The sequence below is a fragment of the Microtus oregoni genome, unplaced genomic scaffold (assembly GCF_018167655.1).
Source record: "Microtus oregoni isolate MIOR12 unplaced genomic scaffold, Mior012 000029F_ref0000214, whole genome shotgun sequence".
Taxonomy (NCBI): Eukaryota; Metazoa; Chordata; class Mammalia; order Rodentia; family Cricetidae; genus Microtus; species Microtus oregoni.
Genome location: NW_024543088.1, coordinates 3,638,833 through 3,659,199, shown reverse-complemented (window position 1 = coordinate 3,659,199; position 20,367 = coordinate 3,638,833). Strand labels below are relative to the sequence as shown.

Sequence of the window (20,367 nt, the reverse complement as noted above, 5' to 3'; positions counted from 1 at the left end):
AAAAGTTCTAAAAGCAACCAATGCAGACACACAGAAAGCCCTATTACAGATGCCTAGATGTTTGAAGTCAGCCTACAATAAATAACAATGTTCAAACATACCGTATGGTCAATGATTTCCCCAGTTCCACCCGCGCTCCCTAACGCAACAGGGTTCTTGTCCTGTTTCCAAAGCTGATGGAGACTGAACGAAAGCTGTCAATGCAAAAATTCTCCACACAGTTGCAGAAAAGAAGTTTCACCATGAACGAAGCGCCCCAGTCAACCTGCGGTGTCCATGGCAGGTGAAGCACTGCCCCGCGAAGAGTAGGCAGGAGGCAGAAGCACCAGGAATCTAACCCGCTGCAGGGTGCCTGTGGTCTCAGGAGGAAGGGTGACTCTCTCCTCGGCTCTGCAAGACTGGCTGCCTCTCCTCCCAGATCCGTTCTGACATCACCTGGTCACTGAAGTGCCCATCTAAGCTGGCCTTATCTCACGAAGATAAAGCTCCCACATCCCTGTGACAAGCAGGTAGTTACATCTCTGAACAGGGGCCCCAGGTGACGGAGATAGGAGCATTGCATAGAGGGGACTCCGGTCTTTCCGAAAAGAAATTTTTTCCTTGCAATGAGGATATTTCAAGCCTATATATTTTTGTATTAAGAAAAGATTTCGATGTGTACAGACAGAACAAGGGTCACCAGCCAGCAGGCTGAGGTCCTTCTACTCTGCTCAGTAGCAAGGAGACGCTCACCCAGTGCCGGCATCCCACACTCTTGGGTGCCCACGGTCTACTGGCTGGACCAGCAGGCCTACAGGCTTTCAGCTACAAGTTCTGACCTTGAGGTCTACTGTGTCCAGCTTTATAAACTAGAGACTTTATGTCCCGGTGGTCCTGGCCCTGGCACGTGGCAGCTGTTGTCATATATGACCTCCAATAGCAGCAACAGGTAGCAGCTGTGCCTGCTGGTGCTACTGATCCTCAATGGACTTAGGTGTTATGTTATGGTTATTGAGTTCAAGGTGTCTCCTTAGCCTTAACGCTTGACAGCTCCCTGGTCCACTGCCAGCTCCTGAGAGCTCACTGTCTGTCTGTGGCTCTCCATTGCCTTCCATTGTTCAGCCTCAGCTCCCCTCATGCTGCTCATTTTGCTGTTTCTACTTCCGTCCTCCCTTGGAGTCCGTGCTCGTTCTCTTAAGGCCGTCCTCCAATTGTCTCATGATCATATTCTCAGTTCAGCCCACTGAGCTGATGAGAAGGATCACAAGTAGGCAAAGAGCCCTGGAGAGAAGCCCTTTATGGAGCCTGCTGTGGCGCCATGAGTTTCAGTGGCCGCCTCAGTTCGCCGAGGCTTGTGATCACAAAAGGATTCCTTTAGAAAGCTGGGTAGGACGGCGGCGCACTGGAGAGGATGAACAAAAGGAGTATGAGTTTGAGGCCAGCTTGGGCAGCACAGTGAAATCCTGGAGGGAGAGTAGGAGGGGAGAACAGGCAGAAAAAGGGAGGGAGAGAGGGGAGGAGACAGAAGCTGTCTAGGACAGTGGTGCCCAGGGAAGTGGAGACTCCTTTCAACAGCAACCATCGTGAATCTGTGCAGCTTCCTCAAGGGGGCTGGGGCACACTCAAAGGAGCTGAGCTTCTGAGCAGCTGTTCTGGCTGCCCCCCCCCCAGGGTGGTCCACCAAACTGGTTGGCTAATAGTTTTCTGCTTGACACACCCAGGCAGAGACTAGCAGCTATCAATTAGGGGAGCAAATACTGAGCTTGTTTGAAGGAAAAATAAACATTAATATGGGTGCTTATAATAAAGGCTTATTGTTAACACTGACAATTATTCAATACTATTTAATAGTGTTCCATACTCTGCTAAATACTCTTGAAGAGCTGGGCATTCTATTGACTCCAATTGTATTTCGAAGCTGTGTGTCTGTGTCCATGTGTGTCTGTATTTGTGTCTGTGTGTTTAGATATGTGTTTTTATGAGTATGTGCGTGCTCCAAGGTCTTCATATTGAACTTGGAGCTCACCAGTTTGCCGACGGAAGTTGGCCAGTGAACTCTCTGAATCTGCCAGTCTCTGCCTCTCCGCACTGGGTACATACTGCACCCAGCTCTCACACGGGGGCTGGAGATCCAGACTCAGGGCTTCAGGCTTGTGCAGCAATCACTTTGCTTGTAGACTAAGCCATTTCTCCAGCTCCCTGTTCCTCAAGTTATTAATTTCCCCACAGAAATGATAAAAACAGGAAGAGGGTCTGGAGAGATGGGTCAGCTGGTAAAAATGCTTGCCTAGCGAGCCCGACAACCTTGCTCTGAGCCACAGAACCTATGTAGATGGGAACGGAGAGAACCAACTCCACAAAGATGTTTTTTGAGCCACAGCGACACACTGTGGCTTTTGCACGCTGTGGTCGTCACTCACCTGCATCCACACACGGACTTCACAGGCACACAAATGGAATTTTAATAGGTAAATCATTTGAAGATGTACTCACAAGACTATGTAAATAAGCGCTATCTGCTGTGCCAAGGAAGGTAGAGAGATGTGCGTGTGTGTGTGTGTTAGTGGGGTTGAACTAGTTCTTTGCACATGCTAGGCAAGCCCTTGACCACTAAGCTACATCTAGCCCTTTTTTGTTTTCTTTCTGTTTTGAGGTGACTCACTCAGTAAGTTACCTGAGCTGGCTTGTGCCCACTCTAGAGTCCAGGCAGGCCTTGAGCCTGCAGTCCCAAGTGGCTGCCATGACAATCTGGCAGTCTACACAAGCAGATTCAACTTCCTAAGGAATTTTCACAACGGTTGACCCGGAGCAGGGTGGAGAGGTGGCTCAGCAGTTAAAAGCGTGCGCTGCTCTCCTTGAAGACCTGCATGTGGCTCCCAGCTCTACTGTCTGTCAGATTGCCCCGCCTGGACCTCAGCTCAGGGTATCTGATGCCTGTGTGTCCTTAAAGGTACACACACACACACACACATACACACACACACCCCAACACACACACAGGAGCCACATAAAATTTTATCTTCAAAAAATTCCCCGGGAGGGTCAGCTAGATGCCATGTAAGCCTGAAAACTTGACGTCAGTCCCAGAACACACAGTGGAAGGATAGAACTAACTCCCAAAAGTTGCCTTCTGATCTCCCAAGTGTGCCATGACATACTCACATAAAAAACAGCATTCGTGAAACAAGGTAAAAAATAAAACTACTGTGGACATCAATATAAACAAACACATCTGAAAGCCACACGGTCTTAAAGACAGGGAAAGCACAAATCTCACGTACTCCAGCAGATTCGCTCAGTTGGTGCCTCTGTGTGCTACAAGGCCACTAAAGAAATCGTATTGTATTTATTTAGACTTCCTGTCCACCTAGAGACTCATGGCTCTAGGCTACAGGTAATGTTCGCTCTCAACCCTTCCAGTTCAGCACCTGGCAGCCACCACTACCCACTCAGGTGGAATAACGGTGAATCGTGTGTGTGTGTGTGTGTGTGTGTGTGTGTGTGTGTGCTGTGTTGTTTTGTTTAGGGAACAGGGTTTCTCTGTGTAGCCCTGGCTATCCTGTAACTTGCTCTGTAGACCAGGCTAGCCTCAAAACTCAGAAATCTGCCTGTCTCTGCCTCGGAAGTGCCGGAATTAAAAGCATACACCACGAAAAACCAGCTAAAATATTAAGTGCCCTTTTTATCACTAACAAGTGGAGAACGCTCCTCACGGTGGATCTGAATTGTCAACTTGATTAGATCTAGAGACACCTAAAATACTGCCTTAGTTTCTTTTCATGTCGCTTTGATAAAATACCCAACAAAAACTACTTAAGAGAGAAAGGGCTTCTTTTGGCTCACAGTTCAAAATGGTCCATCATGGCAGGGAAGCCAAACAGACAGGAACTTGAAGCAGCCCATCCTATCGCATCTACAGTCAGGAAGCAGAGAGGGCTGAGGAATCACTATGTTCAACTGTGCTTTCTCCTTTCATACGGTCTGTGATCTTAGCCCAGGAAAAGGGTGTCAGCGGAGCGGGACTCCCTACCTCGCAAACCTAGTCGGGATAACTTTGCACAGGCTTGCCCGGAGGCCATTCCAACTAGATAGTCCCTCATAGGTGTGCCTGTCTGATGGAGTTTCCTGAGAGGTTTTCTGAGGAAGACACACCTGAAATGGACAGCACCATCTCATGGGCATGGGGTCTTAGACTGAATAAAAAAGAAAAGGAGAGGGGGCTGGAGAGATGGCCTGCTCTTCCAAAGGTCCCGAGTTCAATTCCCAGCAACCACATGGTGGCTCACAGCCATCTGTAATGAGGTCTGGTGCCCTCTTCTGGCCTGCAGGCAGACACACAGACAGAACATTGTGTACATAATAAATAAATAAATATTAAAAAAAAAGAAAAGAAAAGGAGAACACGAACTAAGCAACAGCCTCTCTCTCTCCCTCCCTCCCTTCCTTCCTCTCCTCTCTCTTTCTCCCTCCCTCTCTCTGTCCCTTCCTTCCTCTCTTTCTCTCTCCCTCCTTCTCTCCCTCCTCCCTCCTTCCCTCTCTCTCCCCCTCCCTCTTTCTCCCTACCTCCTTCTCTCTCCCCCCCTCTCTTTCTCTCTCTCTCCTTCTTTCTCACCTTCCCTCCCTCCCCTTCTCTCTCCCCTCTCCCCCCCCCCCAGCTCCGGACTTGAGCAGCCTTCTCAGGCTCCTGCCACCACACCTATCATGATGGACTGTAGCCTCTCCAACCGTGAGCTCAAATACCCATTTCCAGCCTGAAGCTGTTTTTGTCAAATGTTTTGTCCCTGCAGTGTTAAAGCCTAGGTTCCTAACTAATGGCATTGTTTGGGGAGGTCCTGGAAACGTAAGGTATAGGGCCTAGATGGAGGAAGCAGCTTCAGTGGTGGCAGGGAGGATTTATTGGGGCTATCCGGTCCCTTTCTGTCTCCCTGTTTACATTTCCTGTCTACCGTGCAAGCAGGAACAATCCTACCACTATGATGTTCTGCCTCACAGTGATCCCAGAACCACAGAGCCAAGGGACCCCTGAAATGATGAAGTCAAATAAAATGTCCATCTTTCAGGTGCCTGTTTTAAGAACAAAAGCAATTCATAGAGAGAACAGGTGCCAGGAAAATGGAAGCACAGTTGTAATAAAACTGCCCTTATGGTTTCTAAACCTTCAGAGCTGACTTGAATGAAGAATTTGCAGATGTGTTTAGTTGCACAGTAGATAAGTTTTAGGATGTTGTAAACCTGACTTGGTGAGAGATCCCGGCGTGAGCTCAAGAGGTAAGAATCCCAGTAGACACTCAGACAGCATAGACTGTACCCAGAGGTTTCACGCGAGAGTTGGAAATTGTGCGAGAGGCCATTTGTATTACATTCTGCCAAGGAATATTCTGCCAGGTAAATCCTTTGCCTGTGCCTTTGTTTCTCTTGTTTGTTTGGTTTGGTTTAGTTTTTGCATCTCTCAGAGGTCCTCGCTCTGTGTCTTTGGTTTGGAACTCACTATACAGATCAGGCTGGCCTCCAGCTTGCAGAGGATCCTTCTGCTCTGCCATTTGAGTGCTAAGATGATAGACATGAGCTACCATGCCCAGCTGCTCTGAGACTTCGCAGCTACAGTGGTTATAGTTGTCACCTTGACTGAGTCTAGAATTATCTTACATTAATTGATGTCAGGAAACCCATCTTCATTGTGGGCAGGTACATTCCCTAGACACTGGGCTGTAACAGATGGAGAAAGGGAGCTGAACAGCCTTGTGTATCCACCACTCTCTGCCTCCTGACTGTGGATGCAGTGTGACCAGCCACTTACTTCAACCTCCTGCTGCTGGACTTCCCTGCCACGACGGACTGTACCCTTGAACTGAAAGCCACAGTCAGTCCTTTCTCCCTTAAGTTGCTTTCTTTGAGGCATTTTTATTATAGCAACAGACAAAAAGACCAAGATAAAAATATACTAACTAATGCTGTAGAGGAAGTTTTGAGACAGTGTAGCATTCAGGATACGGCATGGTTATTTCGGGCTGCTTTTAGTCAGGCTTAAAAGTAAGAATTAGTATAAAAAGCAGAGCAGAGGGGGCTGGAGAGATGGCTCAGTGGTTAACAGCACTGGCTGCTCTTCCAGAGGTGTTGAGTTCCATTCCCAGCAACCACACGGGGGGGGGGGGGGGGGGGGGGGCTCACAACCATCTGTAATGATCTGGCGCCCTCTTCTGGCTTGCCGGCATACATGGAGGCAGAATGTTGTATACATAAGAAATAAATAATAAATAATAGCCGGGCGGTGGTGGCGCACGCCTTTAATCCCAGGACTTGGGAGGCAGAGGCAGGCGGATCTCTGTGAGTTTGAGACCAGCCTGGTCTACAAGAGCTAGTTCCAGGACAGGCTCCAAAACCACAGAGAAACCCTGTCTCGAAAAACCAAAAAAAAAGAAAGGAAGGAAGGAAGGAAGGAAGGAAGGAAGGAAGATTTAAAAAAAAAAAGCAGAGCAGAAAGACTTGGAGAAAGTCTGTGCTTTGGTCAGAAAAGCATGTATGAAGTTGAGAGCAAAGCAGAGGGGTTTCTGAAAAGGCAGCAGTGTGAGTGGGGACATCCTGCCCAGCACTCACTGCTGTTCAGCAGCTCCTACATTAGAATTCTCAGCAGTGGAGCCAATGACCGTGCTCACACCCCCACATGTCACTGGAGTGTGCTTCCACATCAGCCAGAGGATGGGACTGTGATTGGACAGCTTGTGAGACAGGGTGGCATCAGCTGGGTCCCTGGCTACTAGCTGCACTGTACAATGGCTGCACTCGGTCCAGGACTGGGTGTCCTTGGTACCGTCGTTCTTTTTAGTCCTCTGTCCTGTGCCCTGCAGTAGGCTGTCCTCTTGGATACATAATTGGTTAGCTTCAACTGTCAACTTGACACCATCTGGAATAATTTGAAAAGAGAGTTCCAGAGAGTGGATTGTCTGTGGGAGATCACCTTAACTGAGTTAATTGATGTGAGAAGAACCAGCCCACTGTGGGTGGTACCCAAGTAGACAAGTGAGCGTATGCGCATTGGTGTCTCTGCAGATGTGATGTGACTAGCTGTTGGACACTGATCACAGGCTCGAAAATATAAGCAGGGAAGACACTGAATGTCAACCCTTCTGTTAAGGGATGCTACCGTTCCACCCAGGATTGTCCTTTCCTCCAGGGTCTGGGAGTGAGCCTCAGGGTTGGCCTCTCTCTCTCAGGGGTCTGAATCCAGAGACTGTCACTTCATATACTTTCCCTTCTTTGCAAACTTGATTCGCTGAAAGAGTTGATCTTGAATCCTGTGACTCAAATTGCATTGGGAGCACAGGTAGCAGAAACTCATCGTTAGCAGCTGTCCTCTGCCCCCGCAGGTCTCACTAGATTTTAGGGGTCATAGCAATGGGAGATTGCTTCAAGGGTTAAAGACCATAGTCACCAGAGGACACAATGGGAAGATTAGAGGGGTGGGCCCAGCAAGGTTGTGGAAATGCTAAGGGTAGAAGCCCAGGTTCAACATTACTCTGAGGTCTTCCTCTTCATAGGGACACTCCATCTATGGGTACCACTTACTGGCCAGAAGCACTGGATCAAAGGTGCTGTCAGATAAGCACCTTTGGCCTGACACCATCCTGCATGTCAGATCTCCATCACAAGTCCCCCACAGACTCTACCTTGTCGTGTTCATCGATAGTGGCTGTGCTTTCTGTAGAATCCCCATTGCATTCTTCAACTATGGATTTGCAAACCTGCACATCCATCCTCGGAACAGGTAGACACATCAATCCATCAGTTATGCATGTTGTCCTTCAAACCGGTTGCCAGGTTGGAAGGCTGATGACCTCACAGGCTTCCGCCCCTCCTGATTGGAAGGGCCTAACTCTGTGGAGCTAGGCAGCTCGGTGGTTAAACTCACTTTTCTCCTCCACACTGAACTCCAGAGACGACAGAAGGGAGAGTTAGGAGTGGACTCAGCCAGAGCCCAGGAGGAGGGTGGGGGAGACAAGAGTCTAGGGTTTGTAGAAGAAAAGGAGGCATCTCAGAGGATCATGGCTGCTGGTGACCCATCCTTGACACAGGAGGAGCAGTGTCCCCAGCTTAGCACCACGGTGTCATCACCAGTGGTGGACGGAGATATCCCAGGACTGTCAGGTGAGGTTACCAGGGTGAGAAGAGATGTGAGCAGGTGGCCATTAGGAGAAGGGGCGTAGGAGAAAGAAAGGAGGGGCCCTGGATGCCAGAGACTGGAGAAGGGGGGACAGGCAATGGGACGTGAATGTCACATGAACAGGAAATCTACAGAGCAAGGAAGAGGAATGAAGAATTATAAAAAGGAATTTCTCTCAGGAGGCAGAAGAAGCAGACATCTGGAGTTGGAGCTAGCCTGATCTACAGAACAAGATTCCAGGATTGATAGAGAGAAACCCTGACTCAAAAATCAAATATAAGGCCAGACAGTGGTGGTGCATGCCTGATTGAATCCCAGCACTCAGGAGGCAGAAGCAGGCAGATCTCTGTGAGTTCAAGGCCAGACTGGTCTACAGAGTGAGTTCCAGAACAGGCTCCAAGGTTATAGAAAAACTCTGTCTCAAAAAACAAAACAAAACAAAACCAAAAAGAATTTAATTATTAATTAATTAAAAATTAAAATGTTTCCTTTTTTACCAAGTGCAGAAAGAGTGTATAATGGGGAAGAGACTGAGTTTCAAATGGGCGTGCACAGAGTGAAGGGAAAGCTGAGATGTTTCCGGGAATAGGAAAGGGCGGCACCCCCAGCATGTGCATTGCAAAGAGAACAGACATGGAGGATGGTTTGGAGATGGAATGAGTGTAGGTCACGGCAGGATGCAGACGGGGCCCTAATCCTCAGAACAAGTAGACACATCAAGCTGTCAGTTACACATGTTTTATTTCAAACTGGTTGCCAGATTGGAAGGCTGATGACATCACAGGCGCCTGCCCCTCCTGATTGGAGGAGAAGCACTCCATGGTGGTGGGCAGCTCGGTGGACAACAGCATCTTCTTGGAGCTTTCCTCCACACCTCACCTCTCCCTCGATGGGGGAAGGGACGTCATGTGTGGATTCAGTGAAAGTTCAGGAGGAGGGCGGGATAGACCAAAGTCTGGGATTTGTGGAAGGGAGGAAACAGGTTGGGAGAATCGTGACCGCTGGCCAACTGTCATTGTGTTCTGAGCGACAGAGTCCTCAGCTTGGCATCAGCAGGCCCTCACCTGGGGTGCTGACGCATGGGGAGATCTCAGGACCAGCAGGTGAGGGGACTGGGTGAGGAGAGATGTGAGAGGGTGATGGCAGGAGGAAGGGCGCAGGAGGAAGGAGGGAGGCCAGGAGGCAGGTTGGGGGCAGGAGAACAGGGAGTCAGACACAGATGTCACATGGACTGAAAACCTACAATACAAGGAAGGGGTTAGGCACCAAGAGTTAGAGACAGGACAGAGAAGAGGGGACATAAGAAGAGACTTCCTTTATATGAGGACAATTTGTCTCTGATGAGGAAGAGTCTTGAGGAACGGGGAGAGGGGATGGGGACAAGATGAGAGGCAGGTGGCCATCAGACCAGAGGGAATCGGCATGATGGTTTGGGGAAAGGCAGTAGCTGAAGAGGTCTGGGGTGTTTGGAGTATCAAGGGGCAGGGCTGAGATTCACACACGCTGGGGTGTGGTTTCTTCACTTAGAACCAAGGGCGGAGGCCAACTCCCAGCCTCTGTCCACCAGCCCAAAGAGGAAGAGGAACTTGTCATCGGATTCTGAGGATGACCTGGCAGAGCTGCTGGACCCTGAACCTGAGCCGGTGTGGTCCGTGGAGACACTGTGTGGGCTCAGGATGACGCTGAGGAGGAGGCGCGCATCTATGGTGAGGCCTGAACACCACAAGGTCTTCACCAGGCTGCTGGGTAGGTGACACCTGAATGGCTCCCTCCTTAGGTGAAGGAGGAAGCTTCTAGTCAACCTCCTTCCCTGTGGAAAAGCTGCCCTCCCGGTCCAGAGCGGTAAGCCTGGGAGGCTCAAGCTCATTTGAGTCTCAGGGACGCATAGGTGGCAGGGGCTTAGGCTAGAGTTGACAAAGGTTCACATGGAGGTGAGGAAGAGGATAGTAACTTACTTCTTCCTGGCTTTCCTGAGCTGGGTGTCTTTGCCCACACAAGGGCAACCCAGCCAAGTTCCCACTGTCACATGACATCACACCAGTCGGCCTAAGTGCTTCTGGCCTGTGATGGTGTGCATTCGGTGCAATGAGAGGATGTCATGATGTTGTTGACACAGGCTGGGACAGGGATGGAGCTCAGAGGCAGGCTTCTGACCTGAGCCATTCCCCAGGGAGGCGGCTATCATGGCTCTCCCCCAGGGAGGTGGTTCTCCTGGCTCTCCCCCAGGGAGGCAGCTCTCCTGGCTCTTCCCAAGCTCTTCCCTTTCACACCATGACACATGCGCTTCCTTCACAGAGGATCCTGTGGTGAAAAAATTCCTGGCCTGGGACAAGACGCTGAGAGTGTCTGATAAGGTGCGCCAAGCTGGGCTCCAGATCCTGTCCTGCCTGGGGAGGGGCCTCCCTGACCACCGTCCTCTGTCCCTCCCCAGAGCCACCAGAAGTCACATAGTCCTGACCCTCCATATCCTGCCAGTGCCTCTCTTCAGGGCCTGGCAGTGTCTTACAGAGTGGACAGGAGACCCTTGCCTCACTGGGGTCTGAGCCCCATGGTCACCATCTTACTCTGGGAACTGCTTCTTCTCTCCCACAGCCCTCTGGGACCCTCTGTTCCCACTGGGCAAAGACCTCCTTGTCCCAGTTGTCCTAAGTCCTCCCTCAGAACTGACCCAGAGCCAGCCATGATGGAACAACAAGGGCCTCCTGCCTCTGACCTGGCTTTCCTGAAGGCCCCTTTCACCCTCCCTTCCCCACTCCAGCAGGCACCCAAACCTGGGGCTCCTCTCTGAGCCTCATGCCCCCTCAGCCCCCTTCCCCTGTGCCTATGGTCCTCCTCTCCAGGGTGTGATGGCTCCTCTCCTATCTGCTCTCTCCTTCAGTACCTCCTGTCTATGGTCATAGCTTATTTCAGCCGCGCCGGGCTCTTCTCCTGGCAGTATAGGCCAATCCACTTCTTCCTGGCTCTGTGAGTATTTTGCCCCCTCCTGTTGGTCACTGTTCCTTCCCCTGCATGTGGGGATCACAAAAAGTGGGCGTCTGACATGTCCTTTTAGCAAAATGTCCTTAAACTTGTTTTGTGTGTGTGTGTGTTTTTCAAACTAATACCAGCTTGAAATTTAACAAGGGCCAGAGGGATGACTCAGTTTGTAATGCACTTGCCATACAAGCACAAAGACTTGTTCAGATATTCAGAACGTACAGGAAATGCTGGGCCAGGTGCTTGCAATTTCGGTGCTAGCAGTCAGGTAAAGGAAGAGCAGCCTCCTAACCTAACTGGTGTGACTGAGGTCTCAGTGAGGGACCCTGTCCCGTGAAACAAGGTAGATAGCTCCTAGGAAGAACTCAGGGTTGTGTTGGAACTAAATTTAAGTGCTCAATTGTGCACCCCCCTCCACACACATACATACACACACACATACACACACACATACAGACACACACACACACACACACACACACACACGCCCTCACACACTCAAGGACACATCGAATAAAACCAGGAAGCGTAGAGCTCTTTGTAGAGTTTCAGTTCTTTCCGCAAGCATTCAGGTGATCTGTGTCCCTGTCTTCACTCCCCCTCAGTGGCTTCTTTCCATGGTGGTTCTCGGGGGTGGCACATAAATAGTTAAAATTAGCCAGCCCATACCTGCAGGCTGGCATTACCAAAGTGAGCTCAGCCATCTTTCTACCCAGCCACCACCCGGTACTCCCTTCCTCCCTGTCTCCTTCCCAGGCAGTACCCTCCATTCTAATCATCTCGGGGTGCCTGGAGACAATCACCTTCCTTCAAATTACTTCATCCTCTGAAATCTAACAGGACAAGGCAGAGCCTCCCTCTAGCCGAAATCCTTCAGGAAGCTGAGATAGGATGATCCCTTGAGCCAAGTTTTTGAGGGCACCATAGCTACATAGCAGGGCACCTCAAATCAACCTGATCATGAATGAAGCCTTTTATCTGCACTGTTTGATCTGCCAGCTTTTGCCTCCAGCAGAAGTGTGCTAAAATTCTATCAAGATGAAATTTTGGCAGGCCGGGCGGTGGTGGCGCACACCTTTAATCCCAGCACTCGGGAGGCAGAGGCAGGCGGATCTCTGTGAGTTCGAGACCAGCCTGGTCTACAAGAGCTAGTTCCGGGACAGGCTCCAAAACCACAGAGAAACCCTGTGTCAAAAAACCAAAAAAAAAAAAAAAAAGATGAAATTGTGGGTTTTGAGAGATGACTCATCAGCTAAGAGCTATAGGATTGAATTTCTGTTCTCAACATTCAAATCAGGCCACTCACAGCACTGCAGGGGTCCAGCGCTCGCTATAGGCACCTGCACACATTGTACATACTCATACATACCCATATCCATACCTAAAAATGAAAAGTATATTTAAGGGACTGTAGACACAGCTCAGCAGCTAAGAAAGTACACTGGACTCCTGTTCAAGGGGTATCTGATGCCCTCTTCTGGCCTCTGAGGCCATTTACATGCATGTGCACACCCACCCACATGCGTGTGCACACACCCACACTCACATGCACCCCCCACATGCACGTGTACACACCCACATGCGTGTGCGCACATCCACATGCATGTGCACATGCACCCACGTGTGCATGCACACATACACACACAAATACTAGAAAACATGTAAGAGGTGGGTTGTAGCCTCTGGCGTCCTCTCCTCTCTCCCAGTTCCCTCACAGTGGACACGTGTTGAAAGCAGGATCTGGTCAAACACAGCCATTCTCCAGACACCTCGATTCTGTTTTATTCCAGAGGTGTTTCTGTTATAAATCCAGCCACGCACAACATCAGCATATGTCTGCCTGTCTATCACTTCCATCCATTCATTCACGCATCCAGCAATTCATCCAGCACATTCTGGACAGTGCCCTCTTCATGCCAAAATATGAGGGGACGCTGAGAGAGAGAGAGACCTCAGAAATGCTAATTGACATTAAGGAGAGAAGGAAGGGAGAGGGTGGTGGAATCGGCTCACGGTGAGAGCTGCAGAGACAGCATCAGGTTCTGACAGTGGCGTATCCTCATCTGCTCAGCTGATGTGATCCTGTGCTGAGGTGGCTCCCGGGTCCTCTTCTGGGTCCTTCTGAGCCTTTCAACAACACCCTGATTCCTTCCCCAGGTACCTGGCCAATGACATGGAGGAGGACAACCAGGCCCCTAAACAAGATATTTTTTACTTCCTCTACGGGAAGAGCTATGCCCAGCGCCCCATGTTCCACAAACTGCGGTTCCAGTTCATTCAGTCCATGGGCTGGAGGATCTGGGTGTCCCGGGAGGAGTGTGAAGAGGTGGGTGGGTGTGGGGCACGTGGGGCGCAGAGGGATGGGCTGGACAGACAGAGAGCAGTGCAGTTAAATGTGGGAGGTGGGGTTTTGGGGAGTGAGAAACCTTGAGGATAAACAGGGCATGTAAGGATGTTGGGGGAGGGGCAGACTGGCATTGCTCAAGGATCTTATTCTCTCTGCAGATCCAGGCTTACGACCCAGAGCTGTGGGTGTGGGCACGAGATCGCACCAACCTCACCTAGAAACCTAGAACTGTAGAGGCCTGAGGTCATCGGCCTAAGGAAGGTATGTTGATGTTCTCTGAGGTGCGGAGTCCCGTCTGTGGTCTGATAAGGAAAGCCACTAAATCCCTGCCTAACCCACCCTCATCCCACACTCGACTCCATCCTTTGAAACAACCCATTTGCACAGCTTTATCAGTCCCATCACTGCACACATACGCACACAAATGCACGCACACACAATGCACACATGCACACACAGGTACACACACATGCACACATCTAATGTTAAAGCCAGAGGTGCCCCATGAGAGAGCCCCCATGTGTCAGCCTCAGCATCCGACCCTGAGCATCACAGAACAGACTGACAAATGAAAGAAAGGTTCGAGAAAAGTTCCCATTTGTCAAATGTTCTGACCTCTAGTTGGGATTAATGTGAACAAAACTCTTGTTCATGTCTGAAGAACTGCAGTATGAAGTCTGGCATGGCTCCCTCTTCCCCCAGATCCCTGTGCCCAAGGGAGACACTCTGTGCCAACATTAAGAACCGCTGGGAGAAAGGAGAGAGGACGCCTTCCACAGGAACTAGAAGAACCCAGACTCTTCTAGAAGGATGGAATGGAATCACCACACTGTGCTCCTGAGGGGGAACACATGTAGGGGCTCTGGTGGGGAAGCCAGACATCAGGATTCCTCCAGGGCCCACTCCACTCAGCAGCACCGTCTAAATGTCATCCGGATGTCCCCAGTCCCATCTCCCCAAGGCAGCAGCCCTGTGGTTCCTTATAATTGGTCTCCACAGGCTCAGGCCATTTGAAGGAGGCTCCTCAGGGCTCAGACAAGGAGGGAAATATCTTCAAAGAACAGTATTTGATCTATATAATTGTAATAACTTTCACACATCACAAATTTTATTGTATTATTAGTACACATAGCAAGTTTTTGTATTATCAATAAATAAACATTATTGTGTTATTCTATGCTGACTACAAAATAATTAGCATATTAGTTTTATGTTTTGAGAACACGCTGCTCCTATGTCTTATCATAGCCCTTATAATGTTTATACACACATGACTATTTTGACTCAATGGAGAGTTTTTAACCTTTAAAAACCTATTACACTTATGTGTGTATCTGTCTTCTATGTGGGTAGCAGAACCCTAGGTCTTTGTGAATACAAGTTTTCACTTATTTCATATTTATTCTCTTTGTTGAATGTCAACATTTAGTTTTGATACTTTGACATGCTTGGACATGTTTTTATATTACTTTAAAAAGGGTGTGTGTTTGAAAGAGCATCCATGTCACAAGGTCCTTCCCCAGGATCTCTCTATCTCTTTCTCTCTCTTTCTGTGTGAGTGTTATGAAGTCATGGATGTCTTCATGTTTGCCTGTGTGTAAATCTGTGTATATGTGAGGGCGTATATGGGGGGGTACAGTTGATTTCTAATGTCTTCCTTGATGGCATACTACCTTATTCGTTATGGCACATTCTCTGTTGAACCCAGAGCTCCCAATACACCGAGTCTCTCAGCTTGTTCTAAGGACACACATTGGCCTGATGTGGGAGTGTCATATATCAATCTGTTGATTTCATTGGTTAAGCAATAAAGAAACTGCTTGGTCCTCATAGGTTAAACCATAGGTGGGAGGAGTAAACAGAACAAAAGGCTGGGAGAAAGAAGCTGAGTCAGGCAGTCGCCATGATTCTCACACTCCAGGCAAATGCACGTTAAGATCATTCCTGGTAAGCCAGCTCGTGGGCTACAGCAGATTATTAGAAATGGGTTAGTCCAGGTGCGAGAGCTAGCCTAGAAGAGGCTAGATAGAAATGGGCCAAGCGGTGTTTAAAAGAATACAGTTTCCGTGTAATTATTTCAGGGCATAACCTAGAGCTAGCCATGTGGGCGGCCGGGTGCCGGGGACACAGCCCCGCCGCTCCTACTACTACATTGGCCCCATCTGTTTTCCAAGAGCCAGAATTACAGGAGAGATTCTGTGCCCACCCAACATTTACATGGAGTGGGGATCTGAACTCTGGTCTTCAAGCTTGCGGCTTGCACAGCAAACGCTTTAACGACTGAGCCACCTCCCATCCCGGCTACTACGATTTCTCAGATGCTTTTCTCCTGTAGACCATCTGTCTGCGGTGACTGTGTGTCACATCACTGAAATTAGTGAAGAAAAAGGAAAAGGACTGAAATTCCCTACAAGGGTGGAACAACACAGACATGCTAGCAAACGAAGAAAGATCTTGTGTGCACAACTGTGTATGTGTTGTTTGCTTATGTTTGTGTAGATTGTACACACGCCTGTGGGTGCAGGTCCACACATGTGCATGTGTATTGTTTGCTTATGATTATGTAGACTGTACACACGCCTGTGGGTGCAGGTACACGCATGTGCATGTGTGTTGTTTGCTTATACTTAGGCAGACTGTACACACACCTGTGGGTGCAGGTACACACATGTGCATGTGTGTTGTTTGCCTATGATTATGTAGACTGTACACACACCTGTGGGTGCAGGTACACGCATGTGCATGTGTGTTGTTTGCCTATGATTATGTAGACTGTACACACGCCTGTGGGTGCAGGTACACGCATGTGCATGTGTGTTGTTTGCCTATGATTATGTAGACTGTACACACACCTGTGGGTGCAGGTACACGCATGTGCATGTGTGTTGTTTGCCTATGATTATGTAGACTGTACACACGCCTGTGGGTGCAGGTACACGCATGTGCATGTGTGTTGTTTGCTTATATTTATGCAGACTGTATGCACACCTGTGGGTGCAGGTACACGCATGTGCATGTGTGTTGTTTGCTTATATTTATGCAGACTGTATACACGCCTGTGGGTGCAGGTACACGCATGTGCATGTGTGTTGTTTGCCTATGATTATGTAGACTGTATACACGCCTGTGGGTGCAGGTACACGCATGTGCATGAGTGTTGTTTGCTTATATTTATGCAGACTGTATGCACACCTGTGGGTGCAGGTACACGCATGTGCATGTGTGTTGTTTGCCTATGATTATGTAGACTGTATACACGCCTGTGGGTGCAGGTACACGCATGTGCATGTGTGTTGTTTGCTTATGATTATGTAGACTGTACACACGCCTGTGGGTGCAGGTACACACATGTGCAAGTAGAGGGCAGAAGTTGGCATCAGATCTTTTCCTCAATCTTTCTACACATTATTCTTTAAAGGTATATTTATCCTTGTTTTATGTGTGTGAGTGTTTTGCCTGCACAAAAGCCTGAGCGCCATGGGTGGGCAGTGTCCAGAGAACTCAGATTTATGCATTGGATCCCCTGGAGCTGGAGTTACAGATGGTGTGGGCTGCCGTGTGGGTGCTGGGAACCAAGTCCAAGTCCTCTGCAGGATCAGGAAGTGCTCTTAACTCCTGAGCCATCTCTCCATCTTTTTTTAAGACAGGGTTTTGTATTGAAGCTCGAGCTTATTAATTCAGCTAGACCAGCTGGAAACCAAATATTCAAACCTATGAGCCTATGGCGGCCATTCTCCTTCAAACACTGCAGGTTCCATGGTTAAAGACAAGTATAAGGACTTCAGTTCAGACGGCAGAACCCATGGAAAGATCGGAACAATAGCGCACGTTTGTGACCCCGAGGCTCATATTGTGAGACCAGAGCTCACAGGCCTGGAATCATTGGTGCTGAGTAACAGAGAAAGCTTGCCTTGAGAGATGCTGGAGGTTACCCTCTGACCTCCGCGCTTTCCATCACACGCGTGCGCCTGATGTTATACACACTAATTTGCGCACACACTCACATACATGTGTATCACATGCACAGATATTTAAAAATCAACTTGATTAAAGAATAAGAATTATCTATACCAAAAATCATTCATTTTATTTTGATAATGTCTGAGAAATTTGTATGATCGTTGTAATTAAATATTAAGCTGGTACAACCTAGAATCACATGGGAAGAGTCTCTATGAGGGATTGTCTACATTGGCCTGTGAGCATGTCTGTGGGGGATTGTCTTAATTAAATTAATTGTTGTGGGAAGACCCAGCTCATTTTGAGCTGCAGCGCTCCCTAGGCAAGGCATTCTGAACTATACGTTGCTATGGAACAATCTTTTTGTACACTATGAATATGTATTACCCTCCTTGGCTAATAAAGAGCCGATGGCCTATAGCCAGGCGGGATTTTGAGGGAGCAAGGACGCGGGGAGGAGGGAGAGGATTCACAGGCGTCTCAGAAGTGGCAAGGAGATTCAGAGAAAACAGGAGATGAATACGCCCTTCTGAGGTAAGGTACTGAGTCACATGATGGAAATTTAATAGAAATGTGGGTTAATTAAAGTTATAAGTGCTAGTTAGTAATAAACCTAAGCTTTTGATCCAGCATTTATAATTCATAATGAGTCTCTGTATGGGTATTTGGGAGCTGGCTGGTGGGTCAGAGTGGACGGGTGGTCCTGAGGAAAAACTCTACCTGCATTATATGAAAATACAGCTGAGCAGAAGCAAGTAGCTGAGCATGCGTGCATAAACGCTTTTCTGCTGCTGACTGGATGTGGGCTGATGCCATCTGAAGTTCCTGCTGCTTGGACTTCCTTGCTACCGGTGACTGTCACTTGGAATTATACCCTTTCTCACATAAGTTGCTCTTTTTTTTTTTTTTTTTGCCACAGTGGTTTGTCTGCAACAGAAAACTGGGGAAGCCATGTAGTTGGCATTCTGATTGTGATGAACAGATCTTCCTGGGACTTTTCCCACATAATCCAACCCAAACCCATGCTCTAGGTCATCTTTAATCTGCCATTTCCGATTTTGGATTAGAATTGTGTTTTCCTAGGTATCCTAAAATCAGAATTCTGTAGCACTAAATCTATAGTTTGTGGTCCACTTAAATGCTCTGTTCAGATTTTTATTTTTTTATTTCAAAATAATTACAGATTGCAAGAAAATTGCCAAGACAGTAACATAAGCTTCAGGTACCGTACATTCACCCAAATCCTTTAATTATGATACTTTACTAAAAAATATTAGTGTGCATGCACGAGTGTGTGTGTGTGTGCATGTGTGTGTGTATGTGTGTATATATGTGTGTGTGCGTGTGTGTGTATGTGTGTGCGAGTGTGTGTATATGTGTGTATGCGTGTGTATAAATGTGTGTGTACTTGTGTGTGTGTGTATGTGTGTGTGTGTGTGTGTGTGTGTACGTGTGTGTGTATGCAGAGCCCAGAGGTCAAGGTCAGGTGTCTGCTATAGATTTCTACTTTAATTTTTGAGGCAGGGTTTCTCCCTGAGTCTGAAGCTGCTTTGACTAGATCAGCTGGTCAGTGAGCTCCTGGGACCTCTGTCCCTCCACGCTGGGGTCACAGACACAATGGCCGCGTCTGGATTTATGAGGGGTCAGGAATTTGAACTCGGGTCCACTTGCTTTTGTGGCAAGCGTTGCTATCCATTAAACCATCCCTTCTCAGACCCAAATATGAGTGGCCATGGCCCAGAAACATGGATTCCAGTTTCTCCAGATAATATATTCCAGCGTGTATCTGTCATCAGTAGAAGGCTTCACACTGTTGCCTTCAGGGAACCTGAGTTAGGTAAAGCTGGGTCCTCGGCTTTGTGCAGAAAACGATTTCAGAATGAGTCTCTGTGAAGCAGAGTTGGAGGGTTTTTGTTTGATTTTTGTTTTGTTTTAAACAACAACTTTAGGGGCTAGAGAAACTGCTCGGAGGTTAAGAGCACTAGCTGCTCTTACAGAGGACCACACAGTGGCTCACAGTCATCTATAACTGCAGGTCTAGGGGATCCGATGCCCTCTTCTGGCCTCCACGGACACCTGGCACACATGTGGTGTGCAGAGCTACGTGTAGCTGAAACACTTAATCTAAAATAAAAACAACTTGAATTTTATTTATTCTGAGTGTATGTGCATGAGTGTGTGTGTGTGTGTGTGTGTGTGTGTGTGTGTGCGCGCGCGCATGTACGCCCGTGTATGTTTTATTGGGAGCTGAAGCCAGGGCCTCCCACATGCCAAACAAGTCCTTTATCATTGAGCTAAACATCCAGCCTTGAGAAGGTTAATCTTGACTGACAATGTGATTCTATTTTATTGATTACATTATGTGTATGAGTGTGTTTGTGTGGGAGAACATGTACGTGACTGCAGGTATCCTTGGGATCCAGAAGGGGACATCAGATCCTCTTGGCCTGGAGTTATAGACAGTTGTGGGATGCCATGTCAGTGCTAGGGACTGAATTTAGGTCCTCTACAAGAGCAGTCAGTGCACTTAGCCTTGGTCATCTCTGTAGCCTGCACTTTCTGTTGTAAGGGAGGTAGGGCTTTTCCCAGGATCCCATGGATTTTTTTTTACTTTTCTTTTTTTTAATATTAAAAACATACTTTGAGTTTTTTGTTTTGTTTTTGCACTCCTGAATTTCCTCCCTCGGTTGCTTCTTCTTATGTCTGGGTTCAAGTGACAATCTCTTGCTGAACAGTAGTGGTGTATGCCTTTAATCCTAGCACTCGGAAGGCAGAGACAGGCAGATCTCTGTGAGTTCAAGACCAGCCAGGTCTATAAGAGTTCAAGAACAGGCTCTAAAGCTACAGAGAAACCCTTCACAAAAAACCTACAGATAAACCCTGTCAAAAAATAAAAAGTTACAGTACCTTGTAGAACATCTTCTGTTTTTCTTTTTTAAAAAAATAT

At 48.2% G+C, this 20,367-nt stretch overlaps 1 protein-coding gene across 1 annotated transcript; it reads left to right on the top strand.

Moving 5' to 3' along the window:
• Positions 1-9,026: 9,026 nt before the first annotated feature.
• LOC121465126 (speedy protein E4A-like) lies at positions 9,027-13,678 on the top strand. Its single transcript, XM_041678311.1, has 6 exons — positions 9,027-9,240; positions 9,665-9,883; positions 10,433-10,491; positions 11,016-11,101; positions 13,271-13,439; positions 13,619-13,678. The coding sequence occupies exons 1-6, from the start codon at positions 9,027-9,029 to the stop codon at positions 13,676-13,678; spliced, it is 807 nt and encodes a 268-aa protein (XP_041534245.1).
• The last annotated feature ends 6,689 nt before the right edge of the window (positions 13,679-20,367 follow it).